The sequence below is a fragment of the Ixodes scapularis genome, unplaced genomic scaffold (assembly GCF_016920785.2).
Source record: "Ixodes scapularis isolate PalLabHiFi unplaced genomic scaffold, ASM1692078v2 PGA_scaffold1__304_contigs__length_218370807, whole genome shotgun sequence".
In the NCBI taxonomy this organism is placed as follows: Eukaryota; Metazoa; Arthropoda; class Arachnida; order Ixodida; family Ixodidae; genus Ixodes; species Ixodes scapularis.
Window position 1 is genome coordinate 40,057,094 of NW_024609846.1, and position 16,119 is coordinate 40,073,212.

The 16,119-nt window shown below is 54.3% G+C and overlaps 1 protein-coding gene across 1 annotated transcript; it reads left to right on the forward strand.

The window, feature by feature from the left end:
* Positions 1-12,053: 12,053 nt before the first annotated feature.
* On the forward strand, positions 12,054-14,270 carry LOC120843178. The gene has a single exon (XM_040214432.1). The coding sequence runs from the start codon at positions 12,227-12,229 to the stop codon at positions 13,988-13,990; it is 1,764 nt and encodes a 587-aa protein (XP_040070366.1). The 5' UTR covers positions 12,054-12,226; the 3' UTR covers positions 13,991-14,270.
* The last annotated feature ends 1,849 nt before the right edge of the window (positions 14,271-16,119 follow it).

Consider the following 16,119-nt stretch of genomic DNA (forward strand, 5'->3'; position numbering starts at 1 on the left):
ACACAAGCGATCGGGGCATGGCGTTGAACGATGTACCGTCTGTGCTGCAGCCCGACATTTACGTAGAGAACGTCCGGAAATTCAATGGTACACTGGGTTGCCTAGCGCAATCGATATTCTTTGGCAGTCCTGAGACTATGAACGAAGATGCACATGTGTTGTCCATGGAATTTCTCAGGGTCGTTCACGGCATTAGAGACCGCTTTGCCCCTCTATGCTGGCCCGTAAAATACAGCGGAACACTCGGTGTTCCAGTGTTGTCTGCTGTGCGGTTATAGAACGGTGGTCGCAGGCATTAGCTTAAGGTTTACCGAAGAGTTGCTCGCTCTTTGAACTGTTATTGGCGTTTATGTTATTTGAGATCGTCGGGGCAGGCTTCCTTTTGTATTCCTCTAACTGCCAATGACAATGCTTTTCAAACATTGGTTCGACCTTCTCGCTGAGAACGTGGAGTTAAAATCACTCTGATGCGTAAGAGGGGGAGGAGGAGGAGGGGGGGGGGGGGCAGAGTAGAGTAGATATCATTGACATCCAGAATGGAGAGTGCGCTGATACAGTAAGCGTTACGTTTTGCCTGCTGGTTGTATCAGCAGCGGGTCAGGAACATTTCACTTTTTTTTATATAAAAAAGCGGTTTTTGACTTGGTCATGGTGGTGGTCTTCCCCCGGTTACCGGAATCGTACATGCGCAGTTTGGGTTATGTTGAGTTATACTGTTCATTTTCATTCGTTTCTCTTTTCCCTTCATACTGCTGCAGAACGATCTGGTCTATAGACTCATCAGTATGAGAGTTCGTGCGTATAAACTTATTTTATTTCAATAGATTATACAGTTCATAGAATTTACGCAAACGGTTCACGTTAATAAGAGGAAATTCACTTAAAATGCACGATCGCACATCTTACCTAGGGTCAAAGTGTTATTCATGAAGAATATACTAAATCTGCTTTTTCATAAAACAAACACGAATAGTTGGTAAAGCGAACCGTAAAGAACATGTCGATATCCCTCAACAATCATTTCACATCATCAAACTTCTTGTAACCCTTCGCAAACAAGTTGCACTGTACAAATTACAATATACGTAGTTTTTAGTGTTGCCAGTAGAGCGCTTCATGGTAAAAAAATTATTATGACCAAATTTTAAAATGTTACCTTTAGGGGTCGGCTATACCTGTCATACTGGGGCGAGGTTGAGACCCCTGCTCTATATTATCCGCCTTTAGAGCTGTCGTTGTAGCTCTTTTGTGGGGTGTTCTGCTTGCGAACTTCCAGTGCGTCATTTGCTCTTTACAGCATAGGAAGAGGCATTTCACCCCCACAGCAGGTCTTGTAGCAGGGAAAATGGTGGTTTGAAGCAGCCGCTAATGCTTTTATAGCAGATGCCAACATGGGTTGGCACGTCACTTGAAAGTAAAATGATGAATGCATTGCTAAATGAGTTCGCCTTTCATGATGAACCAATCTTTAATAATGACTGAGGGGTCCTCTTTCATATAGAAGCATAATACTCATTACCTTTTCTAATAAGAGTAAACAATAGTTCCAAATAGAGAGCACAACTCTTGGGTTAGAGATAAGGCTCATGACATTGCAGACTCTATTTATAATAGGTATTAAGAAAAAGACAAATGTTTCAGAAGCGAATCACAGCGCGCCACGTGAGTTGAGTTAAAGCTTTCTTTTTTTACGCTTTTATCTTAGTTTATTTAGCCTGTGAATGTCTAAAATTACAGCAAAAACAGGCATAGCCATATAAACGTCCATCAAAAAGTACCCCCGATTAAGTTCTATGAACCCATCAAACTCAAGATGCAAACTACTTTCATATTCTCTGAAAACAGCCAGCCACAAAATTTCACAAAAACCTGAGTTTCTTTGACGCTGCGCTAAATTCTGCCGCGATATCAACGTTTAAAAAATATGGTGGCCTTTCTTACGAGTGCTAAGTGCATGGGCACTGCATTGATTGAGGTATTTATGGACACCTAGGTCCACTTTTTTTTTTATTTATAATCAGTTCATTTTTATTTGTCAGGGGTCGGCCTACAAACAATACAGGAAGTCTACCAGAAATATTTGTTTTTCTTTATTGAACACAGGTACAACATAAAATGATATGATAATACAACACACGTGACCTATGTACTCGTGAGCGAACTAAAGTGCTTTCATTTCTTAGTTGCGTCTAAAAAGTGATCCCAGTCGGGTGCAGTCACTTCACTTCTGAAATACACGAACTGAACCTCGATGACATCACTGACGCTTTTCTGTAGAGATTTTATATTGGAGTCGGCGTATCGATGTTCCATCCGCGTTTTCCAAATGCTAAATAAACCAAGCACTATGAATAGGTCGTACGGGATTATGTCACACTTTTTAACTGGGAGATAGCGAATAGTTCCATGGGTCATTAGAAAGTCTTTTTTTTTTAATGTTCTCTGAAGGATGTCCAAGAAACAACACCGCATTTCAACAATATATGAACACGTGTTCTATTGTCTCAGAGTCTTATAGAATAAAAAATCAGCATCTAAAGGATGAAGATTCCTTTTTTCTTAGAAACGGCTTAACCGGCAGCCTGTCACTATTCAGCTTAAAGAAAAAACACTTAACAGCAGGTGGGACGCACATTCTCTTGACGCGACAAAGAACATTTTGTCCTCAGAATTGACTGTTTAAGGAACGATACAATGGTGCGGGAAAGAGGAGCTCGATCAGATCGCGGCCGAGCTTCTTCGTAACACTTCCAAGGTGATCCATTGAGAAACGGGCTGGTAAAAACAGTACAGCTTCTTCCACCTCCCTCAAGTTCCCCGAAAGGCATGAAGACTCGGTACGTTCACTTGTTACCAACATTGTCGTCAGGAAGTTCGCCTGTCTTGTCTGGATTACTGTGCGTAAAAATGGGTGATTCTGGTCGCGCACTAAGAAGAAGCGCGAAACGACTTTCCTAACAAAGAGACGCGAGAGGCCCCGGAATCCAGACTTGACCCTCCGGAAAAGGTTGTCTCTTCTCATCCTTTCCGACCCCGATTTCCAAGCAAAGGTGGCAAACACACCGTGGAATTTCTTAGTGCTTTAACGAGTACATGCCAGTGCTTGCGAAATATACCAGATTTTTGCTGCGAGGAAAATATTCCATACTGGGGCTCGCACGAATATTGAAATATTTTGACTTGCCCACGTATCTGCCTTAGTTTTAATACTTTAAGCTACTTCCGTCCAGTACGGCGTGCTACTCCTGTAATGTTTCAAGGGCACGCCCAGGCAGTTACAGGAAATGATTTGCCAGCTTATACTTGCAAAACACTGAGGTTTTAAAGTCCGTCTTCTTGCCACAGTCCACAACGTTTTCCCCAGTTTACTACTACTCCCGTGGTGTTACAGAACTCATTTGTGAGCACAACAGTTTTCATTACACTCTCCTCATCACTGCAAAACACGGCAACACCATCGGCATACGCCGACACTTTAACTTTGACCAAACTTAAAGTGTGTCCTTGTATGCTCTTGTTGGCTACAACTGCCAAAAATGCTCGTGGTACACAGAAAACAACAAAGGAGACAAGGGACAACCTTGTCTCATTGATGTCAGCACAATGATACTTTTAGGTACACGATTATTTAGCAAAAGCCTTGTGGTACACCCGTTGTATACCTAGCCACCCCTTGTAAAATAACTTCGCCCATATTCACGTGCGTCAAAATACTCTGCAGTACATCGTGGCAAACTCTGTCGAAGGCTTTTTCAAAATCTAGCTGTATCATTGCCACACGGGTACTCCCACAGTCCCTGCAATACTTCTCACGACATGAATCTTTGCACAGACCGGCCTTTTATACCGCACGTCTGGTGGTCGCCAATGAGAGAGCCTCTGATGCTTTGAAGCCTCCGCGTAAGCATCTTTGTACGAAATTTATAATCAATATTACACAGAGTAATGAGTCTGTAATTCGTGACGCTATGTCTCTTCATTACGTCATCTTACTTTGGTATCAGGATGGTAAGCGCTTCCGCAAAAGAGCGCGGCAGCTGCTTATTTGCATACGCCTCACGAGAAACATGCAAAAATAACGGGCTAATGACATTTTTAAACGTTTGATAGAACTCGACGCAGAGGCCACCAGGCCCCGGCGTTTTTTGTCGTGCTAGTGATTGTATTGCTTATTCTACCTCCCCGTGGGTGATTTTCACTTCCAACCAAGTTTTAACATCATCCTCGAGTTCTGGCAAGTGTAGTAGCAATTCGTTATGTTTAGGAAACCCCATGGGGGTCCGTTTTTCTTCAAAAAGTCTCTCAAAATACTCAATGAACACTTCTTTAATTACTTCTTTATGGCTGCTTGTTTTTTCTTTATATTATATTTCACTGATTACCTTAGAAAAAAACGTACTTATTTTCCTCAGCCAGAGCTCGCTGTGTGCTGCTCCCCGACAAACCCTTTTCAAAGCGTGCGCGTACTGCTACCCCTAATACTTTTCGAGATAGAGCTTGTCTAGGTCCGATTTAATATACAAAATATCTTCGCTGCCCGCACCCGGGTGTTCACATTCTACTCGTCAGAGTGCGTCCTTATCTCGCTGCAGGTGCCTTTCACGTGCTCGATTTCGGAAGGTGATGTTGCATGCCCTTTCAACCGCAGCCAATTTCACGTCTTCCTTAAAGACTTCCCAGGCTTCGCTGATTGCTGCTTCTCTGTCCGACAAGGCAGACAGCATCTCACTGACAGTGGCTACAAACGGTGCATCATTTAGGAGCGATTGGTTAAATTTTCAGAGTCGCAAATTACATCCCGGGGATGGTCTTCCTTTCTTTCCGATCTTGACGCTGAGGAAAAAATGGGTCGCACAAAATTGTCGTGTACGTTTCGCAGACCGTTGATCGAAACATAAATACGGTATAAAGGGGCATGTGGAGATTTTCGATAATAAGTTTGCTTAAGAATTTTCCTTTTTGCGCACAACGCACCGACGTCTTCGAGCCCACACGAATACACGATTTCTTTCAAACGTTCTAACTGTTGCCTCCACGCACTGGCCTCGCACTACTACCCGCTTCTTCACAAAACCAATTAGACTCACCCGTAGGAACAACTCTTATGTCGCACTCCTCATAATTTCGCAGAAGGTAAGAAAACAATTTTCTCTACCTTTCGCGTAATTTGGGGCGTGTATACACATCAAACACCTTTGAGCACACGACAAGGAATAAAACGTCCGAATTCGTCCACAACTTGCCGATTTTCGTATCTTTGACTTTTTAGTAAAAGAAAAAAGCCCCCTGAAAAACCATCGGCGTGACTCACAGCTACTTCGTACCGGCCAAGGTAAGGGTTCAGCGCTCTGGCGACACTAAGATCCTCCTTCATCTTCGTCTCTTGCACCGCTAGAAAATCTGTCTGCTCATCAGTGAAAAGACATTGCAGTTGGTACCACTTCTTTCTCGAGGCACACCCTCGAACATTTAAGGTGGCAAAACTAAGACCATTCCGATTGTGATGCAGGGAGCCCAGTCACGTTAAGATGGTTAGAGCGCTATACACAAAAGGCCCGTACGTCATCGAACCAACTAACAATGAAAACATAACCAGCTTACTTGTTATTCACGTAGCGATAGAACCAAGACGTTTCAGCCCGAGTTAGCTTCAATGCGGATCTTTCGTTTCTGGAACCCCCGGTGGACCTCGAGGGGTCTCGTGGTGTTTGCCCTGCTTGGCTGTCGCCACGTGGAACCTATGGAGCCTCCTCTCGTGAAACCCGCCCGTCTGACTGGGTTCCTGGGTTGGCGTTTCTTCCAGGGGTCGTTAAGCACTGCCGCGCAACGCCTCCATTTCTTGATTGTTGTTCTGAATTTTCTCCCCTCCCTTGTCCTCTGGGCGCGGTTTGCGGCGCGAGTAGTCGTGCCCTTGCACCGTTGCTTGAGGGGGCACATAGCGTGCAGGATCGCTGCCTACTGGCTGGACGTTGGCCCCGCCAGTGGAAGGCTGCGACACGGAGGGAGTTTGGCGAGACGTGCTTGCGGTGGTCCCGGCTTGTCCAGAAGGCTGCAAGCTGGCAGGGCTTTCCCCCGCCGCTTCTTTACCTTCCTCCTGGTCCACGAAGAACTCTCAGGCTTCGTTGACCGTTCCAGCATTAGCCACGTCTGCGTGAGTCTTCTTGCAACCTTCCTCCATGTGCCCGAATCGTCAACGGCTGTCACAGCGAGGCACGCGGCACCCTTTCGGACATGGCCGGTTCTTCGGCACCTGAGGCAGAGCGGGACCCTACTTGGGGCGAGAACCAGCGCCGTGCAGCCCTTTTTTTCGTTATTGGACGCAAAGTACAGCATACAAATACAATCTCAATATTCACAAAAACCGCCCAAACAACTTGTAGGCTAACTAACAGCCGAATTCCTAAACGGGCTTCGACTCGAATTCAAACTCGACTCGAATTCGAACTCGACTTGAAACTGCACCCGAGGCCAGTTTTGCGCTTCATAAACCGACCTCCGCTCTAAACGCTCCTCGGCTCGAGGAAATACTCGAGTCTTTCCCCGAGAAGGTAGCTCCAGCGACCCCCGACGAGCTCCTAGACTTGGGTTTGGACTGTCATGGCAGCGGGACAAGTCGTTCCTGGAATTCGTGCACTTGAAGCAGTGAAGCTCGACGCTCCCGCTCTGGTGCAAAGGGTGAAGCTCGACGCACGAGCATCAGTGCAAAGTGGTGAAGCTTAACGCACCTGCACCGATGCAAAGCAGTGAAGCTCGACGCTCCCGCTCCGATGCAAAGCAGTGAAGCTCGACGCTCCCGCTTTGGTGCGAAGGGTGAAGCTCGACACACGCGCATCGGTGCAAAGCGGTGAAGCTCAATTGACCTGCATCGATGCAGAACGGTGAAGCTCGACGCTCCCGCTCTGATGCAAAGCTGTGAAGCTCGACGCACGCGTATCAATGCAATGCGGTGAAGTTCGAAGCACCTGCACCATCGATGCAAAGCGGTCAAGCTCAACACTCCCGCTCCGATGCAAAGCGGTGACGCTCGACGCTCCCGATCTGGTGCAAAGCGGTGAAGCTAGATGCAAGCGCATCGATGCAAAGCGGTCAAGCTCAACTCACTCGCGTCGATGCAAAGTGGTGAAGCTCAACGCAATTGTACCGATACAAAGCGGTGAGGCTCGACGCTCCCATTTTGATGCAAAGCAGTGAAGCTCGACGCACACGGATCGATCCAAAGCGGTAAGGGTCGACTGCTGCGCATCGATGCAGAGCGCTAAAGCTCGACTCACACGCATCAGTGCAAAACGGTGAAGCTCAACGCACCTGCACCGTCGATGCAAAGCGATGGTCAACAGACCTGCACCGACGCAAAGTGGTGAAGCTCAACGCTGCCGCTCTGGTTCAAAGCGGTGACGCTAGACGCACGCACATCAATGCAAAGCGGTAAGGACCGACTCACGCTCGTCGATGCAAAGCGGTCAAGCTCAACGCACTTGTACCGATGGAAAGCTGTGAAGCTCGACGCTCCCGCTCCAATGCAAAGCGGTGAAGCTCAACGCACGTGCACCGATGCAAAGCGCTCAAGCTCGACGCACGCGCATCAATGCAAACCGGTAACGGTCGCAGCACACGCGCCGATACAAATCGGAGAAGCTCAACGCACCAGCTGTGATGCAAAGCGGTGAAGCTCGACGCACGCCCATCAATGCAAAGCGGTGAAGCTCGACGCACGCGCGTCGCGCGTCGATGCAAAGCGGTGAAGCTCAGTGCACCTGCAGCGATGCAAACTGGTGAATCTCGACACTCCCGCTACTATGCAAAGCGGTAAAGCTCGACGTACGCGCATTGATGCTAAGCGGTAAGGCTAGACTCACGCGGGTCGATGCAAAGCGATGAAGCTCGAAGCACACCTGCCGATACAAAGCGGTGAAGCTCAACACACCTGCACTGATGCAAAGCTGTGAAGCTCGATGCTCCTGCTCCGATGCAAAGCACTGAAGCTAGACGCACGCGCATCAATGCACAGCGGTAAGGCTCGACTCACGCACGTCGATGCAAAGCGGTGAAGCTCAATGCACTTGTGCCGATGCAAAGCTGTGAAGCTCGACGCTCCGGCTTCGATGCAAAGCTGTGAAGCTCGACGCTCCCACTCCAATGCAACGTAGTGAAGCTCAACGCACTTGCACCGATGCAAAGCGCTGAAGCTCGACGCAGGCTCATCAATGCAAATCGGTAAGGCTCGAAGCACACGCGCCGATACAAATCAGAGAAGCTCAACGCACCAGCTGCGATGCAAAGCGCTAAAGCTCGATGCACGCGCATCGATGCGAAGGGGTGAAGCTCGACGCACGCGCGTCGATGCAAAGCAGTGAAGATCAATGTACCTGCACCGTCGATGCAAAGCGGTGAAGCCCGACACTCCCGCTCCTATGCAAAGCGGTGAAGCTCGACGTATGCGCATTGATGCAAAGCGGTAAGGCTACACTTACGCGGGTCGATGCAAAGCGATGAAGCTCGAAGCACACCTGCCGATGCAAAGCACTGAAGCTAGACGCACGCGCATCAATGCACAGCGGTAAGGCTCGACTCACGCACGTCGATGCAAAGCGGTGAAGCTCAATGCACTTGTGCCGATGCAAAGCTGTGAAGCTCGACGCTCCGGCTTCGATGCAAAGCTGTGAAGCTCGACGCTCCCACTCCAATGCAACGTAGTGAAGCTCAACGCACTTGCACCGATGCAAAGCGCTGAAGCTCGACGCAGGCTCATCAATGCAAATCGGTAAGGCTCGAAGCACACGCGCCGATACAAATCGGAGAAGCTCAACGCACCAGTTGCGATGCAAAGCGCTAAAGCTCGATGCACGCGCATCGATGCGAAGGGGTGAAGCTCGACGCACGCGCGTCGATGCAAAGCAGTGAAGATCAATGCACCTGCACCGTCAATGCAAAGCGGTGAAGCCCGACACTCCCGCTCCTATGCAAAGCGGTGAAGCTCGACGTATGCGCATTGATGCAAAGCGGTAAGGCTACAGTTACGCGGGTCGATGCAAAGCGATGAAGCTCGAAGCACACCTGCCGATACAAAGCAGTGAAGCTCAACACACCTGCACCGATGCAAAGCTGTGAAGCTCGACGCTCCCGCTTCGATGCAAAGCGGTGAAGCTCGACACACACGCATCGATGCAAAGCGGTAAGGCTCGACTCACGCGCGTCGATGCAAAGGGGTGTAGCTCAACAGACTTGCACTGATGCAAATCTGTGAAGCTCGACGCTCCCGCTCCAATGCAAAGCAGTGAAACTCAACGCACTTGCACCGATGCAAAGCGCTGAAGCTCGACGCACGCGCATCAATGCAAACCGGTAAGGCTCGAAGCACACGCGCCGATACAAATCAGAGAAGCTCAACGCACCAGCTGCGATGCAAAGCGGTAAAGCTCGACGCACACGCATCGATGCGAAGCGGTGAAGCTCGACTCAAGCGCGTCGATGCAAAGCAGTGAAGCTCAATGCACCTGCACCGTCGATACAAAGCGGTGAAGCCCGACACTCCCACTCCTATGCAAAGCGGTGAAGCTCGACGTACGCGCATTGACGCAAAGCGGTAAGGCTACACTCACGCGGGTCGATGCAAAGCGATGAAGCTCGAAGCACACCTGCCGATACAAAGCGGTGAAGCTCAATACACCTGCACCGATGCAAAGCTGTGAAGCTCGATGCTCCTGCTCCGATGCAAAGCGGTGAAGCTCGACACACACGCATCGATGCAAAGCTGTCAGGCTCGACTCACGCGCGTCGATGCAAAGGGGTGCAGCTCAACAGACTTGCACTGATGCAAAGCTATGAAGCTCGAGGCTCCCGCTCCAATGCAAAGCAGTGAAGCTCAACGCACTTGCGCCGATGCAAAGCGCTGAAGCTCGGCGCACGCGCATCAATGCAAACCGGTAAGGCTCGAAGGACACACGCCGATACAAATCGTAGCTTAACGCACCAGCTGCGATGCAAAGCGGTAAAGCTCGACGCACGCGCATCGATGCGGAGCGGTGAAGCTCGAAGCGACGCGCGTCGATGCAAAGCAGTGAAGCTCAATGCACCTGCACTGTCGATGCAAAGCGGTGAAGCCCGACACTCCCACTTTTATGCAAAGCGGTGAAGCTCGGCGTACGCGCATTCATGCAAAGCGGTAAGGCTGGACTCACGTGGGTCGATGCAAAGTGATGAAGCTCGAAGCACACCTGCCGATACAAAGCGGTGAAGCTCAACACACCTGCACCGATGCAAAGCTATGAAGCTCGATGCTCCTGCTCCGATGCAAAGTGGTGAAGCTAGACGCACGCGCATCAATGCAAAGCGGTAAGGCTCGACTCACGCGCGTCGATGCAAAGCGGTGAAGCTCAACGCACTTGTGCCGATGCAAAGCTGTGAAGCTCGACGCTCCCGCTTTGATGCAAAGCGGTGAAGCTCGACACACACGCAACGATGCAGAGCGGTAAGGCTCGACTCAAGCGCATCGATGCAAAGGGGTGAAGCTCAACAGACTTGCACTGATGCAAAGCTGTGAAGCTCAACGCACTTGCACCGATGCAAAGCGCTGAAGCTCGACGCACGCGCATCAATGCAAACCGGTAAGGCTCGAAGCACACACGCCAATAAAAATCGGAGAAGCTCAACGCACCAGCGGAGATGCAACGCCACCTGGGACACCCTTGACCTCTGTGCCCTCCGTGCTCGAGTGGGGCGTGACCGTGCTATCATCTGCGGGGACTTCAACGCCCACTCCGAAGCATGGGGGGACCGCAAAACGAATTCCCGAGGCAAGCGGCTACAGGAAACGCTAGAGAGAGTGGACCTCCTGAACATCACGGGGGGCTTCCCCACCTACATCGGCCCCGGTGCGGGGGGCAGCGTGATAGATCTGACCCTCGTCACACCGGGCCTGCGACTCTCTGCGCGCCCTCTCCCAGACAGCTGGGGCAGTGACCACCTCCCCATCGTGGTGGGCACCCCCAAGAAGGCCCCAATGAAGGTATGCAAAATCACCGACTGGGACCACTACCGGGCACTGATCGCCGAGGGGGCGGCGGCCGGATTGCCCTTCACCTCCCAGCTTATCGAGGACGCCGTGCGAGCAGCGACGAGGACCGTCCAGGTGCCCAGCACCCGCCCAGACCCCGACCTCCTGTGGCTCAAACTCCGCGCCCGCAGAAGGCAGGCCCAGCGCCGCTCATGGCGAACCAGCCACCCTGAAGACATCCTAGCGTACAAGCGCCTCGACGCGGACTTCAGGCGCCATGGGCGACGACTAGCCAGGAGACAGTGGCGTCTCCTGTGCGCCTCCTTCGGGGCCCCAGGAGGGGGAAAACGTGCGTGGAAAATGGTGCGGACGTTGGGCGGCCTCCCGGTCCCGCGCAGCCCCGTGCTCTGCTTGGCAGCACACCTACATCTGTCCCCGACCGAGATGGCGAATTTCCTGGCGGACTCGCTCTTCACGGCCCCCACCCCCCCTCCCCCGGGCACGCCACCTCCCATGTGGTGGATGTTTGAGGCCCCGACGGCCCCCGCCATGCGGGCCCCCGACGCGGACTTCAAACTGCACGAGCTGCGGCACGCGCTGCAGTCCGCCCCGCGCCGACGCACAGCACCAGGCCCCGATGGGATCACCGCCCAAGCCCTCCGGAACCTGGACGAGGGGACCCTGCCACAACTCCTGGCCTTCTTCAACAACATCTGGCGAACGGCCAGGCTCCCCAGCGAGTGGAGGGAGGCTGTGGCAGTCCCCATCCCCAAGCAAGGCAAGGACCCCAACAACCCAAGCTCATACAGGCCCATCTCTCTGACGTCATGCCTCGGAAAGACAATGGAGAGAATGGTCCTGCGCCGCCTCAACTACCACCTCGAGGCGGCAGGGGCCTTGCCTGAATGCTTCTCGGGGTTCCGGACCAAGCGCTGCACGGCGGACTCCATCGGGGACCTCGTCAGCTCGCTCGAAGAGGCCAAGGCGAGGGGACACTCCGCGGCACTGGTCCTACTCGACATACGCCAGGCCTTTGATGCGCTGCCGCACGCTCCGATCATCGACGCCCTGCGGAGGCTCGGGGTCACCGGGCGGCCGCTGGGATTCGTCCAGGCGTTCCTCGGCGGCCGCACGGTGACCGTCAAGGTGGGCAAGGACAAGAGCTCACCGCGGCACCTCACGCGCGGAGTCCCGCAGGGCAGCGTGATCAGCCCACTCCTCTTCTCGGCCGGGATGTCATCTGTCCCGGCGGCAGCCCGTACGGGGGGCACGGCGCGATACCCCGTCAACGTCGCTGTCTACGCGGACGACGTCGCGTTGTGGGTGACCGGACAGGGCGGCCGAGAAAGATGGAGGGCTGTGGCCGAGCTTCAAAGGGCGCTGGACAACGTCATCTATCATCTCAGGCAGCTCGGACTCACTGTGTCGGGCGGAAAAACTCGGGCGCTCATCTACGCCCCGCGTCCGGCCTCATTCCGACCGACACTGCTCATCGAGGGGCAACCGATCATCCACGAGCAGACGGTCACATACCTGGGCCTTGTCCTGGACAGGAGGCTGACGTGGGGGGCGGCGGTGGCGAGCGTAGTCCAAAGAATGCGGCGCCGCATGAACACCCTGCGGTCGCTCGCCGGCAGCACTTGGGGGGCATCCCAGAACATGATGCTCCAACTACATCAGGGACTGGTGCTGTCGGTGGCGCTCTACGCGCTGCCGCTGCTCAGCCTCAACACCTCACAGGCAGCAAACCTCGAGACAGTCCACCGGATCGCACTTAGGATCTGCCTCGGCATATCCAGGTCGGCGGCGTCCATCCCGACGTACACGGAAGCTGGAGCCAACACCGTCAGCAACCATCTCCAAAAGCGCGCACTTGGGCACCTCATCCGCATTTCCACCTGCGAGTCCGCGGCACCGCTGCTGGCACGCATCGCGGAGAGGCCCGAGTCGCGCTTGGGGCAGCTTCTGTGCGTTTTGGGGAACGTCGCAGGCCCTGCACCGGCGATCACTCCCCTCCCACCATTGCACTCCGACCCCCATCCACTGACTGTCCACCTCCGAGTCGACGGGATGGGCCCTCGACGGAGGACGGCCGACGTCGTGGCCAAACAGCTGACGGAGGACCACATCGAGCGGCACCACCCCGGCTGGGCAAGGGTGTACACCGACGGCTCCGTGCGGCCCAGCGACGGCTCGTCGACGGCGGCTGTCTTTGTGGAGAGGGCAGACCTGGGCGTGGGCGAACGGTTCGCCTTCCACGCCACCAGCACCACCACGGAGCTGGCGGCGATCCTTCTGGCGCTGCGCCTGATCCACTACAAGAGCCGACGCCCGGACAGCTGGCTGCTGCTCTCCGACTCCCAGGCGGCCCTGTCTCAGCTGTACGGGCTCGAGGGGGCATGCCCCCTCGCTCGGGAGATCGCTGGTGAGGCTCTGCTTCTCGGCGGCCTCGGCCACCGCTTGGCGTTCCAGTGGGTCCCGAGCCACTGCGGGATTCCTGGCAACGAGCGCGCGGACGCCCTGGCGGACCGGGTCCATGACGCCGCCGAGTTCCGGACGTCGGACGTGGGCCCCTTCGCCGACGCCAAGCTTCTTATCGCACGGGAGGCCGCCGCAAACCACCCGGACGAGCGGTACGCGGCCGGGGACCGACCGGCGAAGCCCCCTCGGGGCACGGGCCGTCCAGCCGCCGCAGTCGTCCACAGGATCCGGACGGGGTGCGCCCTGACGCCGGCACGGATGCATCTCCTGCGCAACGAGGCCGACCCGGAATGCCCGACCTGCGGAGAATGGTCGGATCTCGACCACCTCCTCCTGACCTGCCCGGCACACGCTGACGCCCGGGCGGCCTTGACAACATCCCTCGCCGCACTGGGGCTGCCCTGCAACACCACAGAACAAATACTGAGACCCAGGGGCGACCGGCGCGGCAAAGACCGCGCGCTCAGGGCCCTACTGACCTTTCTGGAAGAAACCGGGCTCCTGTGGTCCCTCTGAACTTCCTCCGGGCGCCCGCCGACTGCGGAGCGGGGCCCTGACGGCTGTGCTCAGTCGTGCCCTGGACGCTCGCTTTGGCGCGCACCTGCCGCGTGCTCGACGAACGCGCCCGGACTCCGGTGCGGGTGGACTAGAGTGGGACCTCCCACCACACGACGTGGTCGCCCCGGACGATTGCTTGATCGCCGGACACCGCGCCGTGCCAGCCTCCAGCGCTGGACCCCCAACTCCCCCCGCCCCCCCATCCCCGGCCACCCGGTATTCGATGCAACTAAATTAATCCCCCTCGCGCGTACTCCGACATGCCCGCCCCCCCCTCCCCTTCTACAAATCTATTTCTATCTCCCCCCTCCACCCCCAACCTTTCTCCCCACACCCCCCTCCCCCCGAGAGCCAGTGACCAAGCGCCCGGTGCGCAACCACTATTGGCCCTCTCCTCCCCCCCCCCCCACCATCTTTCACAACGCTTAGAAGAAGAAAGCGGTAAAGCTCGACTCACGCGCATCGATGCGAAGCGGTGAAGCTCGACGCAGCGCGTCGATGAAAAGCAGTGAAGCTCAATGCACTAGCACCGTCGATGCAAAGCGGTGAAGCCTGACACTTCTGCTCTGGTGCAAAACGGTGAAACTCGACGCAACCGCATCGATGCAAAGCGGTGCAGCTCGATTCAGGCGCGTCGATGGAAAGCGGTAAAGGTCAGTGCACCTGCAGCGATGCAAACTAGTGAAGCTCGACACTCCCGCTCCGATGCAAAGTGGTGAAGCTTGACGCTCCTGCTTCGATGCAAAGCGGTACAGCTCAACGCACGCGCATCGATGCAGAGTGGTAACGCTCGACTCATCTACGTCGGTGCAAAGGGGTGAAACTTTATGCACCTGCACCAATGCAAAGCGGTGAAGCTTGATGCTCCCACTCTGGTGCAAAGCAGTGAAGCTCAACGCACGCGCATCAATGCACAGCAGTAAGGCTCAACTCACGCGTGTCGATGCAAGGCGGTGAACCTCAACGCACCTGCACCGATGGAAAGCAGTGAAGCTCGACTCACGCGCATCGATGCGAAGCGGTGAAGCTCGACGCAGCGCGGCGATGCAAAGCAGTGAAGCTCAATGCACCTGCACCGTTGATGCAAAGCGGTGAAGCTAGACACTCCTGCTCTGGTGCAAAGGGGTGAAACTCGACGCAAGCGCATCGATGCAAAGCGGTGCAGCTCGATTCAGGCGCGTCGATGGAAAGCGGTAAAGGTCAGTGCACCTGCAGCGATGCAAACTGGTGAAGCTCGACACTTCCACTCCGATGGAAAGTGGTGAAACTTGACTCTCCTGCCTCGATGCAAAGCGGTACAGCTCAACGCACGCGCATCGATACAAAGCGGTAACGCTCAACTCATCTACGTCGGTGCAAAGCGGTGAAACTCTATGCACCTGCACCCATGCAAAGAGGTGAAGCTTGACGCTTCCAATCTGGTGCAAAGCAGTGAAGCTCAACGCACGCGCATCAATGCACAGCAGTACGGCTCAACTCACGCGCGCCGATGCAAGGCGGTGAAGCTCAACGCACCTGAACCAATGTAAAGCTGTGAAGCTCGAGGCTCATGTTCCGATGCAAAGCGGCGTAGCTCGACGCACGCACATCGATGCAAAGCGATAAGGCTCGAAGCACACGCGCCTATACAAATTGGAGAAGCTTAATGCACCTGCACCGATGCAAAGCAGTGAAGCTCGACGCTCCCACTCTGGTGCAAAGGGTGAAGCTCGACGCAAGTGCATCAGTGCAAAGTGGTGAAGCTCAACCCACCTGCACTGATGCAAAGCAGTGAAGCTCGACGCTCCCGCTGCGATGCAAATCGGTGAAGCTCGACGCTCCCGTTCTGGTGCAAAGCAGTGAAGGTTGATGCACGCACATCGATGCAAAGTGGTAAGGCTCGACTCACGTGCGTCGATGCAAAGTGGTGAAGCTCGGAGCACACCTGCCGATACAAAGCGGTGAAACTCAACACATCTGCACTGATGCAAACCTGTGAAGCTCGAGGCTCCTGCTCCGATGCAGAGCGGTGTAGCTCGATGCACGCACATCGATGCAAAGCGATAAGGCTCGAAGCACACGCGCCGATTCAAATCGGAGAAGCTGAA

Excerpts from the sequence above, each read along its gene's own strand:
- LOC120843178 (XM_040214432.1), top strand. The coding sequence starts at position 12,227 with ATGTCATCTGTCCCGGCGGCAGCCCGTACGGGGGGCACGGCGCGATAC.